Source organism: Phoenix dactylifera, chromosome 11 (assembly GCF_009389715.1).
Source record: "Phoenix dactylifera cultivar Barhee BC4 chromosome 11, palm_55x_up_171113_PBpolish2nd_filt_p, whole genome shotgun sequence".
NCBI classification, from domain to species: Eukaryota; Viridiplantae; Streptophyta; class Magnoliopsida; order Arecales; family Arecaceae; genus Phoenix; species Phoenix dactylifera.
Genome location: NC_052402.1, coordinates 2522010 through 2544115, shown reverse-complemented (window position 1 = coordinate 2544115; position 22106 = coordinate 2522010). Strand labels below are relative to the sequence as shown.

The window sequence follows — 22106 nt, the reverse complement described above, 5'->3', positions numbered from 1 at the left end:
CAGTAATTGATTAACCTAATTTTTTTATATCAAAGCACAACTCTCGTTGGATGTTTCGGCTTCCCAAAATCGTCATGCCCACTCGAATCGGCCGTAAAAATCCGGCACGCACGAGTAACTCGCGGCGGCAATTCACCAGCTGCCAGCTGCGCCGATCCGGTCTGCAACGTGATTTCGATGACGTGTCGCCTTGGTTTTGGTTGATTCTACGTCATCGAATGCTCGCGGCAGCTGCATTCAAACTAACAGCACATACAGCAAACTCCCCTTCTTCCCCCAAATCTCCAGCTCTTTCGCTCTTTCGCTCTTTCGCGAGAGATGGGAAAGTCGTCCTCGGTGATATTAATCTACACAACCCTAGCTCTCCTCCTGCTCGTCCTTCTCGCCTCTCTCTTCTCTCCGACAAATCTCCACCACCGGCACCGGCCCCACCGTCGTCTCGTCCTCCGCCAAAACACCTCCACCTCCGGCGGCCGCCACCACCCGCCGATCCCCTTCGACCCCATCATCTCCGACATCGAGATCCGCCGCGAGGACAAGCAGTGGGAGCGGGAGCACTTCTCCATCCCCCACCGCGACGGTCAGGGGGAGGCCGAGCCCGAGTGGGAGGACTTCATGAACGCCGAGGACTACATCAACGACGACGAGCGCTTCAACGTCACCCACCGCATCGTTCTTCTCTTCCCCAAGATCGATCTGAGCCCGAGCGATGGGTTCGTGAGTTCCGATGAGTTGACGGAGTGGAACCTCCGGCAGGCGACGAGGGAGACGATGCACCGGACCCAGCGGGACATGGAGCTCCACGACAAGAACCACGATGGGTTTATCTCTTTCCACGAGTACGAGGGCCCCACCTGGAACAGACATTCCGATGGTCGGTGAGATCCCTGTTTTGCTTCCCCCCCGCCCCCTCCTCTTTTTCGATTTTGTTGTTAATTTCTTTTGTTTCGTATTTTCGTGAATAAGTTTGGATGTTTAGCGGGATTGTCCAAGAGTCTTTGTTGATCAGATTGTCTGTTCTTCTCGCCGTCCTTCTTTTAATCTTTGATGTACTCAACCCTTTTTGGCTCAAAGCTCAAATTTTTCTTTATCATTAATCTTCTCCAAAATCTAAGTTTTCGTTTAGAAGCTTCAACATTGGTTTCTTTTCCCCACCTTTTGCTAATCGTTTAATGTACTTACCTTGTTTTCTTTGATGTTCAAGTTTGTACTTACCCTTAAGCTTCCACTGTTTTATCTGAAAAGATTTTCTTTAGCATTAAGCTTCGACATTGATTTACATGTTGTCTCATCTGTATATGTTAAGGTAATTTGCAGCCATTATGACATGAATCAAGTTGTTAAACTAGAACAGTTATTTATGCATGTTTGATCCTTTGAATGCATCATGCTTTTTGAAAGTCTTGTGTACTTATGCAGAGGCATCAAACAATTGATGATCTGGTAATCTAATCTTAGTATGGGGTTTTGAAATTTGCTAGATAAGACTTCTTCTGATAATGACATGGGTTGGTGGAAAGAGGATCACTTCAATGCTTCAGATGTGGATGGGAATGGTCTTCTAAATCTGACGGAGTTCAATGAGTTCGTTATCTACTCTCAGTTAGCTTTATTTTTTTCGTAATTTACTCTCGCACTGATTCTGTTTGGGCAATGTTCCTACAGCTTCCTGCATTCAGTCGACAGTAATAACCCAAAGCTGATTCAATGGCTCTGTAAAGAAGAGATAAGGTAACAGTATTCCCTTTCTTCCCTCTTTCATTTTGACAATACATTATTTGCAATATCTAATCAATTACTTTTACATTTTTCTTTTACAAGCATTTCGAGGCAACTATACATTTGGCTAAAGTGTAGGACTGCTGTTAAATCTAGTCTGCCCTCCCCCCCACAACACAAAAAGGGAAAAGAAAAATCAATGAACATGTCTTATGTTGTTGCTTAGGTTAGGTTGATGGATGGAGAATTATTGATTTATGAATCAGGAAAATAATATTAATATTCTATACTGTTGATACTTTGAGAAAATTGAAGTTCCTTGACTTCAATTGGCCTTTTTTTAAGTCTTACAGGGTCATAGGAAGTTGTTTATTATGTATCCTAGAGAAAGAATTTTAAGTTGACTTAGGATAATATGTATACCAAACTTGAGCTCAATTCACATCATGATCACATGGAACTAATATGCATTTTTGCATATTGAACGTATGCAGATCCTATCTCTATGTGTGATACATGACAATTGAATTTGTGAAACATCACATAAACATGGAAGGGAGGACCCTTCAAAATTATGTAAATAATTGATGGTCTAGGATGCGTTCTCAAGGCCAAGAGATTTCACAAAATCTTATATCCCTATCTTTACTACTCTATTATATATACTCCGAAGATATAATGCTCTTCATTAATTAAAATCGAAGCTTCAAAGTTTTTGTTTATAACTGGTTTCTTATGTGTAGTATTAAGTTAAACTGTTCAAAAGTTTGAATGTTCATCTATGAAATTCTTTGACATGAAAAGTGAGAACTTGTGTGATGATCATATAGTGTTTGCACAAATCAAGTTTGGGACTTATACTATGTTATTTGTATATCATAATGAATGTAAAGCGTATGGATGTCAGCAAATCTCATTTCTTGCATAATCTTACTTTTTAGATGAGAAATGCTCTAAATAAGTTATTTTGGGCTTAGATGGTGTTTATTTTGGTCACTTGGAACTTAATCATTACAAAACTGCTAACAAAGGAAAATAAAGAAATTAAGAGGTTAAGAGTTAGTGGAGACTAGAAGCCCACTATTTTCTCTCATCTAACAAGTCAGCTAAACAAGGGATGAAACAAAATACTTGGCTTTGAATTCTATGATATCATAGTACACATCCTAGCATAGATGAGTTGTGCACACTTAACATTTTGAACTTCAATCCCCACATAGAGGCTCCAAGTAGGTAATATCAGCATCAGGAATCCAATAACTTATCAGATATCCTTATCCATCATCCTCCATTTCTTTTTTTGTGTTTATAATTCCTTTTATCAATACACCTTTTCTCCGGATCTCTGAGTTTGTACTCTCTTGACTCAAACAACACCCTACTTCTACAAAAGCTACTCATCTTAGAAAATGTATTGCTTGAATCAACAATGCATAAGCTTGACATATCTGGAGAAGATGATGTGTTGATGAAAGGATTTATAAGAAAGGACAAGTAGGAGTTATGTGTATGGATATTACAAGTTGATGGATTCTGTAATGCTAGCATTGGTTCATGGTCTGGTTTGTGAAATTTGAAGGTCAAGTTTGAACATAAGGGGGTGCACATCTAGGCTAGGATTTGTTGTATTGTCTAGTGAAAACCTGAAGTCAGGTCCTTCCTTTATTCCTTTTTTTTTGTGTGTGTGTGTGGTGCTGGTGGTTGGGGGGATAATTATGTGAACAAATGATTGGCTGTATTAGATTTGTTGGTTTTTTTCCAACTGTTTTGATAAATCCTAACTATTTGGCATTTGCATGTAATAATTAGTTGCTGCTTTTATTATTTTTTTAATGTACTTTTTCTGTTTTTGGTTTGATGAGAAAGGAATTTAATTTTGAACCACTACTGTTGCAAGTCATGATCTTTCATATAACTCATTCAAATTCCTTTGTATATCTGTCTTTCTTAGACCCATTAATAGTTTGATATAGATGGATATAGTACACACACCCACATACATCAGATCCATGGGTGTTCTATACCGATACATAGCCGTAGTCAGTTGAGGACAAATTCCGATTTTGCATGCTTTTATGCATTTTTCAGTAGATGCTTCTGACAATATAATAATAGTCAGAGCATAAGATACGCACAAATTTATTACATTTATTGTTTATAATGACAACAATTGACATCGTTAACCATAAAGATTGGATGTCTTCCAGCACAGTTAATCTAACAAGATATGAATTCATATGGAATTGTTGATAAGATTATCTATGTCTCAGTATCAGATCAATATTGTTTCATGAAGGCTTTTTTTCTTTCTTTCTTTCTTTTGTCATTGTGTTTTGACAATCTGTAATGGAGGTGACAAAAAATGTTTGAATGTATCAAAATTTTCAAGATTCATTGTGTAGTACTATGCATTTTTTCTTAAAAAGCCAGCCTTCTTTATTTAGGACTGGTAGTTCGTACATTAGCCATTACCTATAAGGGTGTAGATGCATATGTGACCTGTTACATCGGCCAAGTTGAAGAATCCATGAGACATATGAGAAAATTATTATGTTTTTGTGGTTTAAAGTATATGTCTTTATTTGGATTACTTGGCCATTTATATGGTTCTATAATGCTAACTGTAAGATAATTGCTCACTGAATTCTTTCATTTTCAGGGAAAGAGATAAAGACAAAGATGGAAAGCTTAATTTCAAAGAATATTTTCATGAGTTATTTGATGCAATAAGGGATGATGGTGAAATTTACAATCATTCTGATTCCTCAATGGAGGAGGCATCAGCAAAGAAGTTATTTACGCAGCTTGATCTGGACAATGATGGGTACAAACCTGGAGTGCTATCTTTATGCTGACTTTGATTGAAAAGGAATTTATTGGACTAATTAGGAGGGTCTGCTTTCTATTTTAGATTTTTATCAGATGATGAACTCAAGGCTGTGATTGGTATTCTTCATCCTTCAGAGCACTACTATGCAAAACAGCAAGCTGATTACATTGTATCACAGGTATGGGTGCTAACTCTTCTACAATCTTTGCTTATGCATGTGCATGGCTGCCTGGATTTAAATTATATAAATATTGATTCAACTTGGTAATGTCTAGTTGATAGTATCAGAATTTTAGCATTCTTAAACTTTGGAAATCTTCAGTATTGTGTCCTCTGACCTGCCTTCTTGTACTTTTGAGCTATTGCTGAACCTGTGCTTTGTGCTTGTTTATGTACCCTTCAGCCTAGTTTTTATCTTGTTGCTCGACATATTTACCGTTATTAACAGATTTCATCAACCCTAACAAAATGAAACACACATTCAAGATTTTTGGACTTCTCTATGCAGACTTGACTGGGGATGTAACATGCCATTCTAAAATAGTGGACAGTGCCTGATGGTTCTATAGTATCTTGTATTCTGAAACTGATTAGAACACCCACATTAGTGTTGTTTGTATATTTTGATCCTTCTTAAGAGTGGACAATGGGGTGGTTCCTATCAATGCGCATTTGGTGTATATATATTGCAATTTTGATGCTTATGAGTCAGCACTATGATATGGTGATAGTGTCCGGTACAGTCAACACTTGATGTTTAATAAATCAGTTTTTCTGTATGATGATATTAGCTAATACCAATTGGTTCTACAAGTACAATCTTTTGATTTGAGAATCAAGAGGAGTGATCTTTGCCAATATTTATTAGGCATATGTGATCCAATATGACACTCTATATGACCTCTACCGGCCAGAGTGATAGTGTTCAGCACAACTGATATTTAACATGAATGAGTTTAATTGAAGTTGTTTAAAGAAATTTGATTACATTTTAGGGTATCATCTTTGGTTAAAAGTCATATTTCAGATCTTACTGCTAATATGATCCTTTTGGGCCTTTACTTGCAATCTGAGTATATTACCAGCCAAAATATATGATCGGGGTTCCTTGATGAGGCTCTTTATGAGAGAGAGGGGTACCAAGCATATTCTTAATTATCTTCTCCTTTATTTCTCCCTGTTTTCCCTGTTCCTGAGGGTATGTTGGCCTTTTTCTAGTCATATTGCATACGATCCACTTTGTTAAGCAAACTGTCAGATAGTGGATTATGGTGGTTTATTATTTGATGTTAGAAGTTAGAAGACCCTGCTCATATTCTTGAACCATTTAGTTGTATTTTTACATCTCCATTTTTGACCTTTCACATTTTCAAAGACCAGATCGAGAGGTTGTGTTTCTGATATTTCTGTTAAGTTTAATGTCATTATTGGTGAGAGGTTCATGGAATAAACTTTTGGCTACTTGAGAATGGCATTTTTAGGCCTTGGTCATTGTTGTAATTCGTAAAGGTCCTACTTGGTGAAGTAGACTGGATCTGGTGTTTTCAGTTATCAATCCACAATCAGTTGCAGTTTTAATCATTTGTCAGAATGCACTGAATATGAAGCTTCTGGATTTCAACTGATTTGCGGAGTGTTTTCAATACTGCAGGCAGATTCCAATAAAGATGGGCGGCTAAGTTTGAGTGAGATGATCGGGCACCCCTATGTATTTTATAGTGCTATTTTCAGTGATGAAGAAGATGATGATTATCATGATGAATTCCGTTGATACTTTTACAGGTGCGTTGTGGGAACAATGTTTTTAATGGAAAATCTTAACTACTTTCACACAATTCATTTATTATCGGTCAATTAGTTTTGCAGGTCGGTAATGAGAGCAGTTGAAAAATATGTAAGTTCTTCCTTCATACACCATTTCTTTATGTGAGTTCATCTCATTTGTTCTATTTAATGTTAGTTAATCCTCATGATCCTTACATCCTGGGAACCTATTTAATTTTGATTTTGAGATGCCTGCTTTTATTGACAGATCACAATTTCTGTTTGCTCTTACAACTATCAGCAAATTGGCAGTCAAGATATTTGTGCTGGAAGTTACACCTGCTAAGCATCTATATTCCATATATGTACATTAGAAGAGATGACATTTTATTTAGTCAATGTATTCTAAAAATTTTACGCTACATTAGATTATGCTCGTTCTTGCCCTTGATGTTAACATCTTGTTGCTCAGCTGCTGCTGTTGTGTTGGCTAGAGAGCTCACAGTAGTACTATGGAATTTGCACAAGTTGCAGCTGAGTTGGTTGTCTCCAAATGGATTAGATTGGGTGAAGGTTTTCTCGCCAGTACATTCTTCAGGGACAGAGCAGATGCCAACGCCTGTAGTTGGTTTTCCGTAAAGATAAAACTAGGATGCCATGTTGAATCCAAGATTTATCTTCATGGATTTTATTAAAGCATTTCATCAATTGTGGTTCGGTGGATATGTTCAATTTTAAATCATCGTGACGCTTTGGCAGACTCGTTAAATCAGGCTCAGGCACGTAGTTTTGAAGTCATTACATTTTTTTTCAGGCCCTCGAACGGAGTTCCTTCCCAAACCCGGGACCCTTCTATCTCCAATTAAAGCAAGTCGAATTGACTGGTTCAGGCTAATTTGGTGGAAATGATGCCTTCCCTGTTTCCCTTGCAACACAGAGGTAAGCACCGGGCAAACCTTATCTTTCTTCCCTTGCCTCGGTGCTGAGGAGTGATTGAACTCAAACAATGAAACAATGATTGAGTAGTCGAACATCAATGGGCCACATTTATGCCCACTGTGTAGTGAGCCACCAAAGAAAACAAAGAGGCCTGCTGCTGAGTGCTGGAGATCATTGCACTACCACACATGAAGAGCACGGATGATGCATGGGGACGAGATTAGGCAACAAGAGACAGATGGGGACCTCAAAAGCCAAAGGGAATCCTAGGCCACTGTCACCTATTTTTTAATTATTGAAAGACAGCAGGCCCCTTGTTTATTAAAATAATGCTATGCCACACCATAACAATGCTTTTGGATGAATCCCATCCACTTCAACAGCAGAGCTACTAGATTGGAGAAGACAACCTTGAGATCAGAGAATCAAATTAGCAGTTGGGAAACCTAACAGCGGTATAATATATTGAGAATGTTCGCACGTCTACGTGGGGGTTACCTCTATAAAACAAATGATTTGGTCTCGTGGGAAAGTGCATGGGTCCCACCTGTGGCCAATTCGGACAGGCAATGTAGTTTGCCCTTTGAGGCCACCAAAGGTGGGAAACAGACGGCACTGCTTGCTTTAAAATTTAACAGGAGGTAAAATAACATATGTACGTAGACTGGCCATGCAGTTGAAGTATGCCTTCCTCCGTGCCAACCTCCGGCTTCAACGGACGCTTGGTGATGGAGATCGAGTCAGTGAATGTGCTCAGTGATCCTTGGCTTTTTACCACCCCACCGAACAGCCTGCTTACCTCATTTGACTGTTAACATGTTGGAGATCATCTAATGGTGAAAGACCTAATGATTCAGGGACCCTTTTCATCCGCCAGGCATTTGGAGAGGTTTGGCAAAGAAACTGGACAACCTAGGTTGGAGTATTACGCATGGCGGACTAGAGACTATACAAGGTTTTCTGGAGTGGTCCACCTGATAAGAGGGACGTAGGCTTGGGTTTGGAAGGTTGGTACTCATCCGAGAGTGGCATTCTTCCTCTTGAAGGCAGCTTGGAATCAGCCAGCTTCCCTGCTGTAGTATCTTGCACCGCCGGGGCATTCATAGCACTCCAGATTGCGAATGGTGCCCACACAGTGGGAAGACTGAGTCATGTGTTGTTTGAGTGCCCGAGACCCATGCATGTTTGGAGCCGGGTTCGTGCACCCATCAGCTCTCTCTCTCTCTCTCTCTCTCTCTCTCTCTCTCTCTCTCTCTCGCTTTGATTCCTTAGACTCGTTCCTGCAAGTCATGAGGGATGATGTGCACCACAAGAGGTAGGATAATCATGCTTATGCTTCATATCATGTTTTTCTGGCCAGCTAGGAATGGAAGACTCTTTCAGGATGTAGATCAAAGTCCCCATGTGACATATGCATAAAAGCCCTCACACAAGCCGATGAATACAGCCGCACCAAGACTATTAGTGGATCGAGGCTTGCAGGGGAAAGCTGGGTTTCCATTTCAGCAGTTACCGCAACTCATGATTCTCATCCGGTTACGGTCTATCTCGATCACCTGAGAACCTGCGCTACTGAGCTTTCTTAATATTAACTTTGATGGTAGCGTGCTGGATGATGAAGCACGGCGGTGCTGATTTCATTATTCGCAACTGGAACTCTAGTTTAGTGGTGGCTCGGAGTGTTTAATTATATGGCACCTCAGTTGCCCTAGCTAAATTAATAGGTGCTTTGGAGGGGATCTTCTATGATATTACAATCTTGAGGGCTAATCGAAACTTACCTGAGGGTGACCCCAAGAGAACCATTAGTTGGATTAACATCGTGGATGGACATGTAATTAGGATTTATCCCCTATTGGCTGATCTACCGAAGATGATTTTGACGCTTTCGCCCATTGAAGCAAGTTATATATACTGGGAAGTTAACGATGCGGTCGATTGGGTTGCTTCTCATGTTAACCATCATTCTGGCAATATCATGTGGAGCTTTATCTTCGTGACTCTTATGGAATTTTGGAATATTTTATATGTTGAAGCTTTTGGTTGTATTCACGCTAGAATGATATGATTCATCTGTTTCATAAAAAAGAAGGAAAGATTTTTGCCGATTTGACTGAAAGCACTCTATCAATCCTAGCGTCTCATAGCTTAGAGGATGAAAAAAGTTAAAAACATATAAAAACGGATTCAGATGAAGTAAGAGCCAGGTAAATGCAATTCAACCCAGAAATCTCTGATCAGCTATTGAAAGTCCAGCATTAGTTCCATAATTTTCACGAGCTTAAATTTTGGACACAAACTGACTACCATAGTTTTCACAGTACAAATTCGAGCTCGTGCAGTGCACAAGAAAGCAACAGAATCAGAGTGTTTTAGAATTTTTAGAACTAAAATTACACTTCCTCTCTACTCTAGTCTCAGCTGTATAGATCTTGCCACAGGTTTTGGGATTGATTCGCTTCCCCACATATATTAAATATAATGAATCTGAGTAATTTATGCAACAAAGTCACATTGTTGACTCTCAATGTTAAAAGTGACAACAATCTTAAAAAATGGAAAAAGAAAATTAGTACGAGGGCAAAAAAGATGCTTATTTTGTACTATGTGACTGTGTCTCTCTCACCATGCACGTCAGGTAAATGCTTCAGAAAAAGCTCATTTTCTTGGACTTTTTATTCAGAAATACAACCAATACATTTTCAATATCACCACAAGATATCATTGTTGATCAACCTATTACATTGGTTTATTTATAGCAGGTTAGATAAATAAAATAAAAGATCAGGTAAATTAACTCTGATAGTTGCTTTACATTTAAGTAGGTAGCTTTCAAGGACAACAAAAGGTGTTTAGGTGGCCGGATGGTCAAATGTATTCAATTAATCAGTATGATCTCTCTAGGCAGCCACATAATGACACTAGACCTAACTTGCACCACAGAAGTTTGCAGATTTGATTAAAAAACTCCTTCCTTGATAGATGTGTTACTCTTGCTCCATTTCAGAGACTAATATTTATGGCTGTTGGGCGTTTTGGATCTACATTGCTTCACATCCAAAAAGGAAACGAGCTATTGGCATCTCTCTGGAAAAAGTAGACACATACTAATTATTTTCTTTTTCTATCTCGACAAGCTATATGAGTTCAACTGGTTCGACCGATGTCTCTCGCTTAGATTGTTACGAGTCCCGTTGTCTTGCTGGTTGGAAAGACTGTTTGTAACGATAACAGCTTAAAACGACGGAATCACATAATTCCTAACCCCAGCTCGCGCGATGCAACATTTTGAGCTGATGCACAAGATTGCAATAAGAAATCATCCGAACATTTCTCTTTCCATGTGGCAACAGACGATTGGTACAACTCGCTGTATTTGTTGCAAACACATAGTATTTGATATATAGAGCTCAAGGTTCGACATTTCGATACTGGACTTTTACTGGTGCTACACTAGCACAGTGTCAGTACAGTATGATACAGAATTTTTTTGACATACCGAATGTCGGTACGCCACCCATACCGAATTATCGGTACCAAATCGATATGGTACGGTATGTTCCATACCATCCGGTTCGGATTGGTACAGCGTACTATGATAGAGCTAATTAATGGTTGTAGATTTAATGAAGATTTTTATGTGCACATAATGGGTGCCTTGAAACATTTTCTAATTGTAATTGATGGACACTACAATAACAACAATGCCTTGTTAAGCCAGGCTATGTACTTCAAACTCCTATACTAACATGTTAGGAGCTCAATTTAATGAGCAAGTTCCATGTGAGTTATATTTTGTTAGACATGAGAATGGTTCGAACTTCTATCTTGACATATTAGGAGATCGACTTTATGCTCAAGTTCAGCACGAGTTATATTTTGTCGAACATGAGAAAATTAAGATCAAGAAAATGCACATTTTTACTAACCATGAAAGTTGTATAATCTGTCTCGGGATGAATGCTTAGTAGCCTTGAAAAGTATATATATAATATTGATTTTTGTGTACAACCAAAGAACATCTTGATGTATCTAGCATGCATCTTGAGATGGATTTGACAACATATACTACTAGTAAAACTCTTGTCGGCTTGAAATCAATTTGTATTTATAGAAAACAAAAACAAATTATATGCGCTGGAGCAATGGATCAACCTCTACAACCTCATAGCAAAGAATTTCCTATAACTTTGCCACAAGATTATAATAAGTATCCCCTTCCTATCACTTGGTGATCGATATATCGAACGTCAGATTTATCCATTTGATGCGTAATTTTGTTATGTAAGATTTCTTTATTCCTTCAGTGTTTCTCAATTATAGTCAGCTCAAAGCGGGTATAAATTATAAGCTGATTCAACTGATAAAGTTAGTAGGGCTTGAATACCAATGAATTGGGTTTGAGTCTTAAGGCATAAATTTAAATTTATTATCCTGATAAATTATCTCAAAAAGAAAAAAAAACACATAATAGGCTTAGAAAGAATTGTCATGAGATACTCTTTTTCATTTAAACCAATTTTACTAGTGAAACGAGTGCATATGATTGGCGTGATGCACCGCTATACGTGCAGGTGGTGCACCATATGATTTCTGAGAGAGAGAGAGAGATCGACATACATATACTGCAGGCAGGCTGTGGACTGGGCTGACATGAGCTACATAGAGGGAGAGAAAAGAGGTACTCGAGACCTCATTCCCTTCCATTTAAGTTTAAATGTTTAGATATCCATTGCTCAAATTACATATGACTTGAAGTTTTATTTTTCTCCTATTTCTAAACACTTTTATGTCCCTTTTTAATGCATCGTAATCCCCTTAGTTTAATATATTTTTGGCTACACCTCTCGTTATCAAGTTGAGAAACAAATATCACTGCTATCATACGTACGGACGAACACTAATGGTCCATCTTCTAGACTCGCACCACGCCTTATGGGAACTTTTAGCATTCTTGCTGGCCGGAGGAGCCAAACCGCTTTCCTGACCTAATAATATATATTCTCCATCATAAATTAGAGAAAAGGCCATTGAAATCAGCGAGCAAAGATAGTATCAAGATTCAAGCATATTGATTCTTTCTCGTCTTCTTGCCAATATCATCATCTCCTCCGCTGGCCCACAATTCAGTGTCTGTCGCTTACCACCGATGTCCACTGCAGGATTTTCTCTCTGATAAAGCTCCATATATGCATAGCTTAAACAAACAAATCCAAAGCCTAGTTATATATATCATGATCTTGGAGAAGTTTTATGCTTCAGATGGGCAAATGAGCGCATCTAATTCCTTCATTTCAAGTACCTCGATTAGTAAATAGCCGTTACGAGAAATTTTGGAACTGATTATCTCCTTAGTTTTATAGAAAACATGATTGCATCCTGATCATTCAGACGTTCCAAACTAAGTTAATTCAGCACCTAATGGAAACTCTTATGTTTTCACCCTTACAGTACTTGCTTGTTGGTAGCATTCCCACTTCTATGTTTTCATTGTAACTACTGCAAGCAGCTGCTCTTATGTCTCATGGAGTTCAGTCAAATCTCTGACCCATATATGTATGGACTGAAATCTTCTCTAAAGATTAAGTAGATGGTTTTGCCGCACAGAAGATAGATGAGGATGTGGGGCTTCGATGCAAAGAAGCCCTTTATTATAATGTCTTCTTGTAATGTCTTCTTGTCGATAGAAGATTAAAACAACTGGGGGAAGCCTAAAAAGAGAATTGTGATCCAAAATTAAAATTTTAATTTTGATGATGCAGCTTTGGAATTTAACAGTTATGTTTAGCAAAAAAAAACAAGCCCTGCTCATCATAAACATACTGATATAATTTAAGAGAGTTTAATCTATCTCTATACAACAACATTAGGACAATATCCAGTTCATAACCAACATGGGAATTGGATGCTTCCTAGGTTGTAAATACTATTATGCTTCCATAAGCTTATCTAAAGAAAGTTGAAGACAGTGACTGCCAAAAAAAAATCTTGGCTATATTCTGTAAGCTTAATGGATCAATATTCAACATCTGCTTCCATTAATGGCTATATATGTCGCTCCCTGTTAATAGGTAACTCTCAAATCATTCCGTAGTTCGAGTTTCAGCTTTTCAACTCTTTTTTTTTTAATTTAATCTGGACTTAGGAAACTTATTTTATTCGAATGTGCTAAAATGGGTGTTCACTCTTAGCAACAGAAGAGAATAAGAGAAGGAAAATTTTGTTTATTGGTACTCCGTACCCAACAAAACTAGATCAAAAAGAAAAGCAGTCCAAGCAAATAGCATAATCTAAACTTCCCTAGCATTTCTCTTGTTTCAAAAATAGTAATTCCCGTAGCATTAAACATGCACGGCATACAAAGGATTTACCCTCAGCATAGAAGCACATGAGGAAGATTATTATTTATCAGACATTTATATAGCAACATGTGTAAATATTAAAGTGCCATAGGATATTATAAAGCTAGCTTATGATGAATCCTACTTAGAAGAAATAAAGATGTAGAAACAAAGATTCCTCCCTTTGGGAAGAAGACAGAAGCTTTTAAAAAGAAAGAAAAGATATTCATACCAGTTCCATTTGAGCAAACTACCCACGCCATGTTTCGTTGTTCTCTTGGAGCTGCTCATAGGAAGAGGAGGCCATGCAAGGGTCCAGCCCAGCCATGTTGAGAATCTCCCTATGGGAGAAGGTCCTAAGACCCAGGAAGTCTCTTGTCATTCCATCATTCCCACCACGACCTCCTCCTCCTCCTCCTCCTCCCTCGTTCATTCTTCCATGGCTTCTTGTCAGGTCCTCAACACCATTGCCCTCTCTCTTCAAGCCCAGTATCCCACCCAAGGCTCCCCCAAAGGACCCTCCACCAAGACCAGGAGCTGATGACATAGAAGCCATCATCATATCTTTGAGCACATGACCGCCACCTCCATCCCCACCCCCCCACATCTCTTGGTGTGAAGACAAGCCGAGGCCAAAACCAGCAGCACTGATGGTGTGAGCTGCCATCTGACCACTGTTTGGAGGTCTGCTCATGCTTGCACCCATCTGAGCTGCCTTCTGGAGCAGTGCAGTGGCTGACAGGTGAGGTGTGGCTGCTGAGGTCTGGTATACAGGTGGGTTTGGGGGTTGGTTCTCATTTTGGAACTCAGGTCCCAACCTCGTCGAGTAAATAGAGGCAGAGAGGTCTAGTGGTGGACCAGGGCCCTGGCAGGCTATCCATGGCGGGATTCCCGGTCTCATGCTGAAATAATCCTGCTCCTGGTGCTCTCCTTTTAGCGAAAGCTCTTGGAGACCCTGACTGCTTCCAGTGCTGGCGCTGGCCTCTGTGGTTCTCATCAGGTGCGGGAACTGGGCTTGCTGTACGCTAAAATTTGGAAGAGTAGAGGGCAGGTGCGGGAACTGGGCTTGCTGTACGCTAGCATTTGGAAGAGTAGAGGGGTCATGGGATGCTGCGGCCTGAGAGCACAGCGGTGGATGGTCATCAGCCACAGTGTTTGCTGCGATAGCTCTCTCACTCTCTTCAGCCAATGCATCACAGAAGGCTCTGTGGGTGATAAAGCTGTCCCTTCTGCGAACACCAGCAGTTCCAGCAGCATAAGCAACAAAAGAAGGAAAGCGAAAAGGATTGAATAAAGCAGAACAAAGTAGGGGAGATACCATTCAAAAAAGTTCACAAAACTCCAAAAAGAAGCAAAAAAAAAAAAAAAAAAGGGGCGTCAGAAATGAAAGTAGGCTTCAGCCTCATGACTCCTCTCTATGTCCACAGGCATACTTAGCCGTTCTCCAACTTTATTCCCTTCTCACCCCTTATTCCATCTTCCTTTTTGCTGTACCTCGATGATCATAACCCAACAGGTAGAAGGGGTGTTCCCCTCCCAATTCCATCAAACCGAAAAAAGGCTAAATTTTAATGCTTAATGGTCTTGACACAATATTAATTCAAGCAAACTGAACTAGTTGTAACCCTATGAACAGCTTATAGTTCCTTATTTTAATTGAGCTTTAGGGTTGGTGATGCTACCTTGAGAAGAGGGTTCCACAGTCGCACCTATATTCCCTTGTGCCACAGATCTTGGTGTGGGCTTTGCAGTCAGACTGAACAGCATATTTCTTGGAGCACTTGTCACATTTCCACTTCTTCTCCCCATGCTTCCTGCAGAAGTGCTTCTTGATCCCGGTGAGGTCCCCGAGAGCCCTGGAGGGATCATGGTGCACGCATGCGACCTCTGGGCAGATGTACACCTTCTTCCTCACCTCCTTGCTGCTCCTCTGCTTCAGCTTCCATGGGAGGTTATGACCCCTCCTGTGGAGCTGCAGGTTCTGGTCTCTCTGGAAACCTTTGCTGCAGATCTCGCATACGAACCTATTGGTTGCCATCAGCGACTTGGGGGACAGTGCTATCACTTCAGCATCCGGGTCTAAACACCAAAACCCCATAAATAATTACGAAGCATGGCAGACACCAATGAATACTAGAGAGGAACAAGCATAAAAAAAGAAGAAGCAAATCTCCTTCAGTTAGATGTGAGACCTGGGTTTCCTGGAAGGCTCCTCTTTTTTTTGACTGGATTTGGGTTCGGAATGGCAAAAGAGGACTGCTGGTTTGAAGAGACGCTGGCTTCACCAGAGGCAGAAGTGAGGTTCGACATGTTCTCCTCCGCGGCTTGGTGCTTTTGGATTCCCAACCCTTCCATCATCAAACTTGCTTTAATTTCAGTTGGAAACGGGATAAAACCTCGGATGGGCTACAAGGGGAGATAGAACTCAACCACTCAAAGGAGATCTATGTTTTACTCTCAACTACAATATAAAGATCTAATAATTGAAGCATATATAACCAACAATTCTACATCAAAAACATACGAAAAAGATGAAGAAACGAAGTAGGATGATGATAGACTTTCAAACAGATCTCAACTATATATATCCACAAGCAAGAATGAAATGCTTTTAAGTTAGGATTCCGATATATTTTTTTTTGTAAAAAAAGGAACAAGAAAAAAAGAGCAACAAGAAAAGGCCTTTAGGACACTGCTGAAGGGAACTTCACCAAACAATCCTTCAGCCTAATATAATCAAAGAGGAAAAAAAAGGAAGAACCTCCCATGTTTCAACAACTCTATATGCTTTGGTACCACATAGATCTAGAGAGACCTTAAGAAGGCTATACCAAAGTGCAAAACAATTGAAAACAAAGAAAACAACAGAAACTCAACTAGCCAAGGAGTTGATATTTGTAACTAAGGTAAGAAATCTATCTCTATAATTTAGACTGTAAGTACTTGCAGAAAGCCTAAGGAATTTAGAAGAAAAAAAAATATCAGGAGGAAGGGAAAGGAAAGGGATGGAGGAGAAAAGTGTGGACAGCGAGAGAGAGTGAGAGAGGGTGTAAGCCTGTGGATGGAGAAATTACTAAATTGGACCCGGTCCAGTGGACCAATCTAACAAGAGGGATAATGCGACAAGCGGTCCACTGGACCTGGTCCATCTAAAAATTAGACCTGTGAAGGAGGAGGGAAGCAACCCAGTGTGAAATTGTACGCCATCCGACACATACGCTGACGTTGCACTTTCTGTCTTTTCCCTTGTCCTCTTCCCATATCTAGAAAGAAATTCTTCCCTCTTCTTTTATATTCTTTTCCCCTTGCCACTCTTGGCTTTGCTTTTTACTTTTACCGTCATCTACTGCAGCTGTAATTAGTGTAAATATGGAATGGTTCATTAGTCCATGGAAGAGCAATAAGTGGGTCACTTGATATAGATGAGAGTTTGTATGGCCACAAGTCAATGCAGCCTCCTTGATCTCTGTTTGAGTACGATGGTAAACCATGCAAAGGTGGCCACCGTTTCTAAAGGGGTTAACTCTTTGATGCTTAAAGTTGGATATAATACAAAATGAACTCGACTTTTCAATGTAGCTTTTATTGTGTTCTCAGTAACTTTCTTTCATGGGGTAAAGTAGAGATTTGAAAAAAAGTGGATCGGGTCTTGTGGAGAATGATGGGCTCTTGATTTATTTCGCATTGGGGAAGGCATGGGGTTAATAGTAAAAGAAAGAACCTATGCCCCGGCTTTTCACATCTATAATAACATGATTGGTTCATTGATTGAACTTGGCTCTGACAAGCCCATGTTCTAAATACATTCATATTTTATAAGGAACAAAATGGGGTCCACTTTCTTATTAATATTGATAAGACCAAACTATGCCTAATTTTCTTGGTCTTCCTTTTTTTTTTGCCTATACTTTAATGCCTTGGAACGAGACATCTAGGCTATAGCTTTAATAGAGGCTTGCCGCCTCCCCTGTGCGGCTGTGTAGTGGTGCACGCAGTCTATATTGGAACGGATCGAGCTTACAAATAGAAAGCGTATGATTTCTGTTTAAGCAAAGCTGAATTTAAACCTTATTATTGGCAAATTATATCATACACGATATGCACTATGTCTATTATCTAGTCTTCCTCCTTTGGCCGGATCATTAAGTCGAGTGTATGATAATTAAAGCCGGAGATGGCATGATTGATATGGTACACGGCCATGTGGCACATATAATACAGGATACAATTTCTTCTTTACTATCAGATGCTAAGTTTATGAAGTTGGTTAGGTTTTCGCACTGTCTTTTTTTTATTAAAGAGAGAGAGAGAGAGAGAGAGAGAGAGAGAGAGAGAGAGAGAGAGAGAAAATGATTAAGTTTATCTTATAGCTAACCTAGCAGTGATGCCTTCACCATATTTCCAAAAAATAAGAAACTGTTAACCATAAATTTCAATTCAAGATTGAAATTTATCGAGCAAACAATGGACAAACAAACCTATAATTATGGAATAATTATTTTATGTAAACTGCCGTATTGGGTATTGCTCAAAAAACCGACCACACCGGGTTGATGGATCATTTGCAAAGCACATGGATACTATCATATTCCAAGCATTGCTTGTTGGTTAAATAACCCAAGTAACTCATAGCGATTCATGACAGTTGTCCTCGGATTCAAACATCTGAATCTTAAATATATATGGAATTGGTTAGAACTTAGAAGACATGACTTCACAAACACATATAGATTATATATATGTATATATGTATACAGAGAGAGAGAGAGAGAGAGATTGAAGACCTTTAAATGATGTTATTGCCTGCCTGGTTCAAGCCCAAATTTATAAGCACATAACCCTTACCAAAACTATACATGCATAGTTTCACCATAGCCCCTTGGAAGAGTAATGTCTAGGAAGAAAGGTCAAAGAACTGAACTATGCCCATAGGCCATAGCCAATAATAAGGTAACCATACAATTGTTTAAGTGATAAAGAATCAGAAATCTGGCGGAATGCAGCTTTTTGGAGCTATCATGTTCCCAATTAATTCGTGTTCCCTTACTATTATACAAAATAAACAGCAGCATTTAAATTCATTTTTTTGTCACTATCTGCCGTTTTCTTATGGCCAAACGAATCATGCACAAAGTGTCTCCCAGCTCATCAGTCTCTATTTAATTTTTTTCAAAAAAAAAAATATCATAATCGAATTTTATTGAGGTTAAATAAGATTTACCCCCTAATCATGCATGTTTTTACCGGAAAAATGATGTGATATTAGATATGTGGGCGCCTTCAATTGGAATCAGAGAATAAAGTTATTTATTGGAGCAATGCATGGCAATAGGCATTCGAAGATAAAATAGTTTGATAATTGAGTATAATTATTGTCTTGGGAAACCTCTGAGTGTACGTATTGATGAAATAAGAGATTTTTACAAATAATAATAATAACAATAATTTAGTATTATTGAGCGTTTGTATTGAAATTAGCAATTAGAAGAATTTTATTGAGAAGTTCAAGGTTGTTAAAGTTTATATATAAATATAGTTTCTGTCAACTAAAACAGAAGAGGGAAATAGATTTATGGTCGTCCAGATTTTATAACAAAATATGGGTTTACATATTTTATATGCAAATGTTTCATACATATAACTAGCTGTAATGCCTGCAGATGCACAACATTTAGTGCAAATACCAAATTCATGAGGACTGACTTTGGATATTAGATTGGAAATAGATGTTCGGAGACATTATAATACATATTTAATTTTGAAAACTTGGGAAAGAAAAATTGGAAAAAAAAAAATCCCTTGATATGTATAAATGCCAATGACATTGACAGCAAATTAGTGCATTTCCATTTTTTCCAATTAAATAAATAATAGCATCGAGAAGCAAAAAAAGGGTAAAATTATAGATAAGTTTAAAAAATAGTTGAATCAATCTCATAGATCACTCATCTTGCAAGATAACATATGAACATTTGTTGAATATTGAGTCATCTATGACTTACCACCTCCTTAGCAACCAGAAGTTCTGAATTCAAGTCTTGAATGGCGCATTCCAAGTATTTAGATATGGATAATTCTCGCAGAGCAGTATAAATAGGCCTCCCTCCTTTTATCTCAAAAGGAGAAAAAACAAAAAGGAAATGAATATATCAAATTTTATCTGTCATATATGATGATCTCTTAGGCTGTAGAATGATGCAAATATGAAATGATGAGATTGAATGAAATAGTCTTGCCTGCTACTAGCGGTGAGCACTACCATCCAACAGATGAGAGCCACACCGGCGACGCACATCACCTTTCGAGTAAACTCAGCACTAATAGTAAGTTAAACATGTTCCAAGATGGAAGGTTGAAGGTATGTGGGCCTTAAATTGTCAGGATGCTAGAAAACATTTTCCAAATGATTTTTCGATTCAAGGTCTCCTCAGCTTCCTCTAAATTAAGATAAGTATAAAAGGACTGAATTACTGTTATAACCCATTTATCAAGTAATACACTATCAACTTTTTGTCTTTATACTCAAAAGAAAATCTTAATATTGACTAAATTATAAATCTTGTCTATCCTGGATAATGAACTAATTTCTGCTTCTGTCTCTAAAATCCTCAAGACGCCTGACTCCAGTTTGAGCATCCCAGACCTGCGAGGTTTTCGTCACCTGAATATAATCAACAAGAAGGGACAGAACCTATCCAAATCATGTCCTCGACGTTCTTTATGGTTGCATCTGATGGGAACTGATCACTTTGAAACAAAATGGGCTTAACTTATTCGCTGAATTTTGTTTCACACAAAACACAGGCATCTAGATACAAATATTTCTCTAGTTAAATTATGTAAAATGGCTTTACAACTGTTTTTGTCAATGCAATTTATGAAAATAACCATAACCATAATTGCACTGTTCCTATTCAGGATCGGCCTTGTAAATATTCCTGTACAAGGTTTTCCCAAGTTCTTTATTACAATTTCTATCCATGTTATCATAAGTCTTTCCAATTGTTTTTTAAAATCATTTATTATTATATTTCTATCCAGGGTTGAATCTTGCCCTCAGTGTGGTTTCTATCTCAGGTTCAATTATTTGGCCAACCATTCATCCAGCCTATTTCTTGAAAAAAAGAAAACAAAAAAAAGACACAATTTCGAGCAATTCTTGAAACTAAAGTCAAAAGATAACATGAAGAATTTGATATAAACTAGTTCAACTCTGATGCAATCCACATGGACCACTGGTAATGCAACAAAAAGAAGTTGAAATGGTAATCAAGTCTCTCACACAGCTGTGGTGAACCACATTTGCCAGTTATTAGATCTGGGAGACCCATAAAGTATTCTTAACAGTCTCCAATCTCCACAATTTAAGCATGAGCCTCCCATTCATTCTGAAATCAGTCTTCCTCCGGGGAAAAGACATTCTACCATAAAATAATCAAGGAAAATGCAACCAAAGTGTCACATCCCTCCCCTAAATAACATCACATCTGACCTGCAAGGAGTCAAATGCATACAAATAGCACCGCAATGGAATCCTTATATACCTCTCAATGGCTGTAGAAGGCAACAGTCAATAGTCATGTGGAAAAGTCAGTTTTCTGTAAATGTAGGCAGAAAAAAAAAAAACAGCATTAGCAACACTCATCTCCTCTTCGCAATTGTTGCTATCAGTTCATTGGCGATTGATGTCAAAATGACTGGCGTTTGAGCCTATGTCATATCATGCCTGAATGAATTGACAAATGCTTGCATTTTATCTGATTTCACCTAACAATTCGAAATTGGTCATAGAGAATAATACATTAGATTTTGCAGCTGCTCCAATTATGGAGATGCACTGCACCGATACAATAACCCGACCCCACTTAAAAGGTTGCATGATTGCAATGTGAATTAAAAAGCCCCAGCAACTTTTCTGTGTTTTAAATTTATTAGACATGATTGTCGAGAAAAAGAATGGTGAAGAGTTTCAAAATATGTCCTCATCTAGAGGCTTACTGGTACATGGAGGCCATCATAGCTCAACCGGACATCCAGACCCCTCTGTCTCCATCAACTTAGGTGCTAATTTACTTAGCAATGCAATAGCCAATACATAACCAGAATATTTTGTTATCAAAGAAGGGTTATTGATCACGGCATTTAAAAAAAGGACCCGAATATGTGACCTAGGTTAAAATGGGCAAGAAAAAAAGATTTCAGGTAAAGAATTTATATTTCTCCAAGAAAGGATAGCGGAGAGAACTCCAAGAAAGATTTCAGGTTCTTGAACCAACCTCCTTATAAGAGAATGAGACAGTAAGATGCAAAGAAAAAAATTACTTTGTCTTTTAAAATTGATGAGGTTTAAAGATAATAAAATACTTCATAGAATTCGGCTACGAAAAAAAAAACTCTTAGAAACATTACTACCCTCATCCAAAGTCAAAAGCAAGATAAAAATACATTGATGAGCAAAGTTTAATGTAGCTCGCGAGAAATGCGTATGATAACGATAATTTTCTGCTAATTCA

The 22106-nt window shown here is 38.5% G+C and overlaps 2 protein-coding genes across 5 annotated transcripts; one reads left to right on the top strand and one right to left on the bottom strand.

The window, feature by feature from the left end:
- Positions 1-239: 239 nt before the first annotated feature.
- LOC103721485 (calumenin-A-like) lies at positions 240-7082 on the top strand. Of its 3 annotated transcripts, none has more exons than XM_039131246.1 (8): positions 240-874; positions 1482-1584; positions 1666-1731; positions 4379-4543; positions 4631-4727; positions 6201-6331; positions 6416-6443; positions 6582-7082. In XM_039131246.1, the coding sequence occupies exons 1-6, from the start codon at positions 319-321 to the stop codon at positions 6318-6320; spliced, it is 1107 nt and encodes a 368-aa protein (XP_038987174.1). In that variant the 5' UTR covers positions 240-318; the 3' UTR covers positions 6321-6331; positions 6416-6443; positions 6582-7082. The 3 variants fall into 3 exon arrangements, 2 of the variants coding, with proteins under 2 accessions (XP_038987174.1, XP_038987175.1); XR_005513801.1 differs by having other exon boundaries at positions 319-874; positions 6416-6475; XM_039131247.1 differs by having other exon boundaries at positions 319-874; positions 6408-6443.
- A 6451-nt stretch (positions 7083-13533) lies between these two features.
- LOC103719621 (zinc finger protein GAI-ASSOCIATED FACTOR 1-like) lies at positions 13534-16630 on the bottom strand. Of its 2 annotated transcripts, none has more exons than XM_026809612.2 (3): positions 15786-16630; positions 15303-15672; positions 13534-14822 (listed from the first exon to the last, which is right to left on the bottom strand). In XM_026809612.2, exons 1-3 carry the CDS (start codon positions 15949-15951, stop codon positions 13844-13846), a joined length of 1515 nt encoding a protein of 504 aa, XP_026665413.2. In that variant the 5' UTR covers positions 15952-16630; the 3' UTR covers positions 13534-13843. The 2 variants fall into 2 exon arrangements, with proteins under 2 accessions (XP_026665413.2, XP_008807175.2); XM_008808953.4 differs by having other exon boundaries at positions 13539-14822; positions 15276-15672; positions 15786-16628.
- Between the last annotated feature and the right edge of the window lie 5476 nt (positions 16631-22106).

What these genes read in the sequence shown, in the direction of transcription:
- LOC103721485 (XM_039131246.1), top strand. Translation starts at nt 319, where the DNA reads ATGGGAAAGTCGTCCTCGGTGATATTAATCTACACAACCCTAGCTCTC. An exon ending in CTCTGTAAAGAAGAGATAAG is followed by an intron (nt 1,732 to 4,378) that starts GTAACAGTATTC and finishes TTTCATTTTCAG; the next exon opens with GGAAAGAGATAAAGACAAAG. An exon ending in CTTGATCTGGACAATGATGG is followed by an intron (nt 4,544 to 4,630) that starts GTACAAACCTGG and finishes TTTCTATTTTAG; the next exon opens with ATTTTTATCAGATGATGAAC.
- LOC103719621 (XM_008808953.4), bottom strand. Translation starts at nt 15,951, where the DNA reads ATGATGGAAGGGTTGGGAATCCAAAAGCACCAAGCCGCGGAGGAGAAC. An exon ending in GAGCCTTCCAGGAAACCCAG is followed by an intron (nt 15,673 to 15,785) that starts GTCTCACATCTA and finishes TTTGGTGTTTAG; the next exon opens with ACCCGGATGCTGAAGTGATA. An exon ending in TGTGGAACCCTCTTCTCAAG is followed by an intron (nt 14,823 to 15,275) that starts GTAGCATCACCA and finishes TGGTGTTCGCAG; the next exon opens with AAGGGACAGCTTTATCACCC.